This window comes from Kryptolebias marmoratus, linkage group LG7 (genome assembly GCF_001649575.2).
Source record: "Kryptolebias marmoratus isolate JLee-2015 linkage group LG7, ASM164957v2, whole genome shotgun sequence".
In the NCBI taxonomy this organism is placed as follows: domain Eukaryota; kingdom Metazoa; phylum Chordata; class Actinopteri; order Cyprinodontiformes; family Rivulidae; genus Kryptolebias; species Kryptolebias marmoratus.
The window spans coordinates 411,854-418,251 of NC_051436.1; the positions used below are offsets into that span (position 1 = coordinate 411,854).

At 41.5% G+C, this 6,398-nt stretch overlaps 1 protein-coding gene across 1 annotated transcript in view; it reads right to left on the reverse strand.

Annotated features, from left to right (window-relative positions):
• Positions 1 to 3,265: 3,265 nt before the first annotated feature.
• LOC108228307 (programmed cell death 1 ligand 1-like) overlaps positions 3,266 to 6,398 on the reverse strand; it is a 15,621-nt gene continuing 12,488 nt past the window's right edge. Inside the window, exon 3 of the mRNA XM_037976627.1 lies at positions 3,266 to 3,442. Coding sequence (XP_037832555.1) covers positions 3,438 to 3,442 — 5 coding nt within the window. The 3' untranslated portion in view covers positions 3,266 to 3,437. The remainder of the gene's footprint in view (positions 3,443 to 6,398) is intronic.

A 6,398-nucleotide genomic window follows, 5' to 3' on the forward strand; every position in this document is an offset into this window, starting at 1 on the left:
GTGGGGGTTCTGTCCTCAGAACATCCTGCAGGGTGGGGGTTCTGTCCTCAGAGAACATCCTGCAGGGTGGGGGTTCTGACAGATTCAGAACATCCTGCAGGGTGGGGGTTCTGACCTCAGAGAACATCCTGCAGGGTGGGGGTTCTGTCCTCAGAACATCCTGCAGGGTGGGGGTTCTGTCCTCAGAGAACATCCTGCAGGGTGGGGGTTCTGACAGTCTGAGAACATCCTGAGGGTGGGGGTTCTGACAGTCTGAGAACATCCTGCAGGGTGGGGGTTCTGTCCTCAGAACATCCTGCAGGGTGGGGGTTCTGTCCTCTGAGAACATCCTGAGGGTGGGTTTGTTGTTCTTTCCTAACTGCGCCACGTTCTCCCTCTGAAGCAGGAAGTGCTTTCAGCTCAACACAGACATGATGACGTCTTTATTTCTGTATTTGCTGATAAAAAGGTTTGTTTGCAGGTTGGAATCAGACAGGATTAAAGTCTGCCTTTGACCTTTGACCTGACTGTAATGAGAAGGAAGGAGGAGTTTGTGGTCATGACACCATTTTACCTGCAGCTGCTTCAGTCAAAGACAGAACAACGAATCTGAGCCCACCGTCCATGTTAAAGTCCACCTGGAGCCGTTAAAGGAGGAGTTGTGTTTTTAATGATTCTAACTTTATAAAATAAGACAGCAGGAAGTGTGTAAAGATCATAAACAGTCTTTAGGTGATTAAGTTGATATAATCATGAAGAAAATCATCAGGTTGAAGCCTGAAAGAGCTTGTTTTGGACCCAGAATGGTTCTGATCTGTGGTTCCATCAGAACCTCCTATGATAAAACCAGCAGGTCAGTTTGACATGAAACAGTCTTTAAATTAAAGAACTGAGGTGAAATGAAGCCTGTCTTCATCTAATGAGTCCGTCTTCAGGGAGTTCTCCTGTCAGATTCTGACCTTTAGGCAAACAGTTTTCTCTCATCTTTAGCATCATGAGTTTCCTCTGAGGAGGAGATTATTGACACCTTCTCACCTTTCAGACCTGAAGTCCTTCCTCAAACTCATGAAGATTCTCTGATCAAATCAGGACAAGTTTCAGCTCTTAGTTCAGGCTGATGCTGACAAACCAGGTTTTATGTTTTCAGACACGAATCAGGCGAGGAGGAGTGAAAATGTGATGATCTGTCTCCACCTGCTGACTGTTTCTTCATCACTCTGCAGCAGCTCTGATGATGATGAGGAGGATTGTTCTTCTTCTAACGTCTTTCTCTCTGTTCATTTTGTTGTTTGTCCCAGAGGTTAACCAGGAGGCCCGGGACAGGTCCAGTTTGGCCGGTGCTCATGCGTCCTGTCCCTTGGTTGATGTCCTGTCCCTCTGTCCCTTGGTTGATGTCCTGTCCCTATTAACACTATTTAATATACTAAAGATTAGATGGAAAATATCAGAAGACTAAATTCGTCTACTGGAGCTGTTGTCAGTAATCAATAGACAATACAAAAGAATAACTGGTTTCAATACCATGTTTTTTAAAGAGAAAATTAAGATGACCACCACAAGACAACATGCATAGAAACCAAAATAATAAATACAAAACAAATATACACAGTACTGCAGTAGCTCTTCCATACATTTGTGCACAGTCTGAAATTTCCCCACTGGTCAGCACAGTGTCTGACCGACACACATTCAAAAAGTCCTGAGTTGAATTGTCCAGATATTTGAGATGATGTCCAAGCGCAAGTCGTTTACAGATGAAGACATGAATAATGGATTGTGTGTCTGAATGCTACAGACCATCAGCCTCCTACCAGACCAGTATGGAGTGAATCTCAGGTTCTCCTGGCCCCAGCCAGTTCTCAGACGCTCGCCATCCTTTAACCCTAAAAAGGCTCACCTGGCCTGTATTAAAATAAACAGGACCAGTAAGTTACCAGCCTGCTAGTTAACTAGACTTTTTTCAGTTGCATACAGAAATAAATGCAATTATATCCTAAATCTAATCTTTCAGACAAAATAAAAATAACATTTATCTCATGATCTTAAACACATATTGAATTTAAGAAGTTAGGTCATATGACAATTGATGATCAACAATGAACATTGGCTACCACCATCAACATGCTCAACAAACAAACAACATTGTGTTCACTACTCACCAATTCCTATTTATAGTTCAGTGCACGACAGCTTCATGGCTCCAAGCTCACCGGATGTTCAGATCTACATGATTTTTATATTGTAAGTTAAAAAATGCCTAACATAATAATTCTTGTCTCCAGCTCTCCCCCTCACACCTGCCTGGGAAAGCTGGAGCGAGCCTAAAAGGTGTGTTAATTGGCTGCATGCCCTGTGTGACTGACGGTCACTCTAACCAATGGAGCAGCAAAGGCGGGATTTGTTTTACCCTGGGTTACACTGGGCAGCAGGAAAGCTCTGGAAACAGAAGCAGCTAAATGTAAAACGGTCAACTTTTCACTGAAATGAGCTCACAGTTTGTAACTTTAAATAACTCTGCCTGCGAACCAGCCTTCAACTTAACTAAACATCAAGTCAGTGAACTATGTGGCTTTGTTGCAGATAGCATCACTTTATACCATTTAAATAATAATATGATGCAACGCCACACAACAGAGAAACTGTCCCTCAGGTCCTGCAGCACCAGGAGCCCACAATCCAGACTCCTCACTAACTGATTATTATTACAGGTAACATGATGAAGAGTGGGAGGAGCCACCTCAGCTGCATGTGAGAGGTCCTTCAGGCACTCTCACTGCTCCCCCAGCCGAGCAGGAAAGGAAACTGGTGGAGATCCATGCATGCAGTTGTCACACACTGCTGGAGTGTTGTGTTGTGTTTATTATAGCAGATCCCTGCATAAAGAACCCTGAAGAGCAGAACCAACACCGAGGGTTAAACTGGTGCCGTCTGTGACTCCTGATCACCTGGGTTTGTTTGGGTTTGTTTCTTCACTTCAGGACGTGTCATCAATGAGGTCACAAGCTTAAAGGACTACGGGGGAAATACTGATTTCATTGCTACGCGTCATTGAGTTGTTGCTGGGATGAAAATAATATAAAATAAACCTGCATCTTCACTGGTTGAATTAAAATATGTTTTCCATCTCACAGCTCCAAAAGGTCCTGGCTCAACTTGTTAACAAGAAGCTTCAGCTAATAAGAACTTCTGATCTAATCTGGTTAAACGCTCAAAAACACTGAAGGACCTGTAAGAATAAAACATGACATCAAGTTAAACTTATTCTGTTAATTCATAGTTTATTAAACAGCAGTAAGTTTAAAGCGTGGTTTAACATTTAATAAGAGATTCTTTTGTTTCCTCTGCTGAGTCTCCATCGAACTCAGTTTGCTGCCTGAAGGACATGATCAGAGGTCCGGGAGCACAGCTGGAAACATCTGGAGATCATTGAGTCTTTCAGAGCCATCAGCCTGGTGATTCTAACCTGTTAAATGAAAATAAACACATTTTAAACGGAATTAAAGTCACTGTTGATCTCCTGATACCTTCTAAGTTCTACCAGCTGCATAATTAAAATGGACTCATACAAAACTTTAAATACAAAAAATTAAACTTGTAAAAATGTATTTAACTTTAAGTTACAATAATAAACATCGTCTCCAGGGTCACCTGAATGTGTTTTGTGTAGGATAAAGGATCACCTGTAATATAATAAACTGTAATATAATAAACCTCCTGATGTTCATGTATTAGACATCAGGACGTCTCATTTAACGACCAACCTGCAGATGATTCCAGCTTTGAGCTCCTCACAGATCAGATTCATAGAATAATTATTATAAAAAATCCCTTAAGGATGAAACGTTCTGCTGTCAGCTCTCTGACCCTCAATGATCGGTGCAGCGAACGCAGCACAATGTCAAAGAACTACAGGACTTCCTTAAGATGGCGGCCAAAGTCACCTGATAGCACATCTAGAGAAAATACATCATTGAGATCAGGTGATTGTTCGTGTTTGTCTGTTAGCAAAATATCTCTTTTTACCTCCTGGATAAGCATTAATAAACTTTCAGAAAGTAATCGTTGGCTTTACAGAAAGTTCCTCTACAACTGATTAATGTTTGCTTGAAGATGGCCGCCACAGCTAATGAAAGTCAGCAGACATAATGCCGTCAGGTTTCCAGATGGTGTGGTAGTAGCTGAGAGTCATCAGGAACACAGCCTGAGTGTGGCTCGGCTCAAATGTTCAACAAAGCTGGTTTTCTCCTCTTAACTCCACCTAAACTTCACTAAGAGCTGAGAAGTTCTACGCTGGTGGTTCTGGTGTCCCGCTGTGTCCTCAGACTGTCTTCATCTGGTGTCCCGCTGTGTCCTCAGACTGTCTTCATCTGGTGTCCCGCTGTGTCCTCAGACTGTCTTCATCTGTCTCTGCTCACATCCAACGGGTCGGTTCCCTCATTAGAAATGGAGCCCACAGTAATTAAACTCTCAATGGAAACAACTTCTCATAAATTCATAAAGCTGCTTTTTTTAGTTGCTAATTATTTACAACAACAAAAAACTTAATATATTACCAAAGATCTGGTTTAGTTATATGCTGTGGACCAAAATCCAGTTTTTACATAAAAAATGTTTAAAATTGTTGTGTGGCGCTAAACTACATTTTCTTCTGGCTGTTGAAAGAAGCGGTGACCCGGTCCCAATCCTCGTCCTCCATCCTGAGTCAAAGGGTGGACGGCGAGGATCGGGACCAGGCCCTTGAGTCTCAGCCAGTGTGAGACGAGAGCCTCGTGTTAATCCACACTATAGCTAGAGAAACTTTTGAAGGGTTTAGTGTTCAGTTAAATTCTGGTTTTATGGTACATCCTGTGATCCTGGCTAAATTAAACCGACCTAAACATCAAACTGGTCGTCCAAAACAACGAGGAAATGGCTGCTTTTAGAACTGCGTCACAGCTGCTGACTCTGCTGTCGGTCGTCTTTACATCGCTTGTTTCTGCAGGTGAGTTTGTGGAACAGACTCATGTGAGATAAAACAGATTCTGATGATTGATGGACATTTGGATCATTTCTAAGCTAACTTTAGACGGGTTTTAGCTGCTCCAGCTTCCGCAGCTGTTGGCCTTTTTTCACATATATTTGGTTTATTCAATCATTTATTGTAACTTAGAGTTTAGTTTTTACCCAAACTCTGGTTAAGGACACATTTTGTACTCATTAGAGAATTAATCCAAACTCCGTAAACGGCTGCATTAATAACTGCCTCCCTGTTCTGGACTTTATCTGTTGGGTTCATGTTTGTTTCTGCAGAAGAACTTTACCTGTGAAATGAAGATATGATGTGTTTAAAATCTGAAATGCCCAGATTAGATCACAGGTATAATCCCTGTTTGTGGACATCAGTGTTGCATTAAGATAAACACACAACTGATGTTAGTCCCTCTTTGTTTCAGGAAATATTTCACTTCAGCAGAGAAGATAAAAGAGTAAAAAGGAACTTTAAACATCAGAATGAGTAACACTGGTTTAAATAAAAGGTTTACTGCATCCCTTAATATGCTGCTGTGTACAGACCTCTCCACACCGCAGCATTTGGTCAGGCAGGGTGGGGAAGGAGGCGAACCCAGAGAGCAGACTCCTACCGTAAAGAAAACTAATTTATTAAAATAAAAATAAGCAAAAATACTGATGTGGCAGCAAAATCAAACACTAAGTTTCAACATAAAATAAGGCGTGGAGCAGAACATACAACAAGGAAACAAGAGCAATGATCCAGCAGAGTGGGGGAGAGATGACCGGGTTTTTAAACACTGAGTAATTAGGATAAGAGGACACAGGTGGAATGATAATCAGGGCTGACAGGTGGAGATGGGCGTGGCAGAAAACTGAGGATTGTGTGTGTGTTTGTGAACAGCTTGGCTGTTTCGTCTACAAATGTCTCTTTTCTCTCTCTGCTCCTTTTCTTCCATCCCTTTCTCATCCTGTTTAATCTTTCCTGCTCAGAAGCTGTTGTTGTTGTTGTTGTTGTTTGTGTTGCAGACGCAGCCAATGAGCACACACACGAGGGACAAAAACCAAAACTCACAAAAACTAAGGAATAAAACATTAACACCAACACAAACTAACAAATAAAACACAAAGACAGACGGCCAAAATCCCAAATCCTGACAAGATGAAGCTTAAGTTTCTTCACAAGATTATTAATATGGGACTGAAAATTAAAGCAGTCATCATCCAAGACACCAAGGTACACTCTTGATTAAAATCTTAAGACCAGTTAAAAAATTGCAAGAATTTGCATTTTGCACTATTGGATCTTAAGAAGGTTCTAAGTAGAGCTTCACAATGTTAAAGGAAGAAATCAGCGTAAGAGACAAGAACTTTTGAGCGGGGAATTAATTGAAAACTGCATTTACACTCAAACATGATTTTTTCAGCTG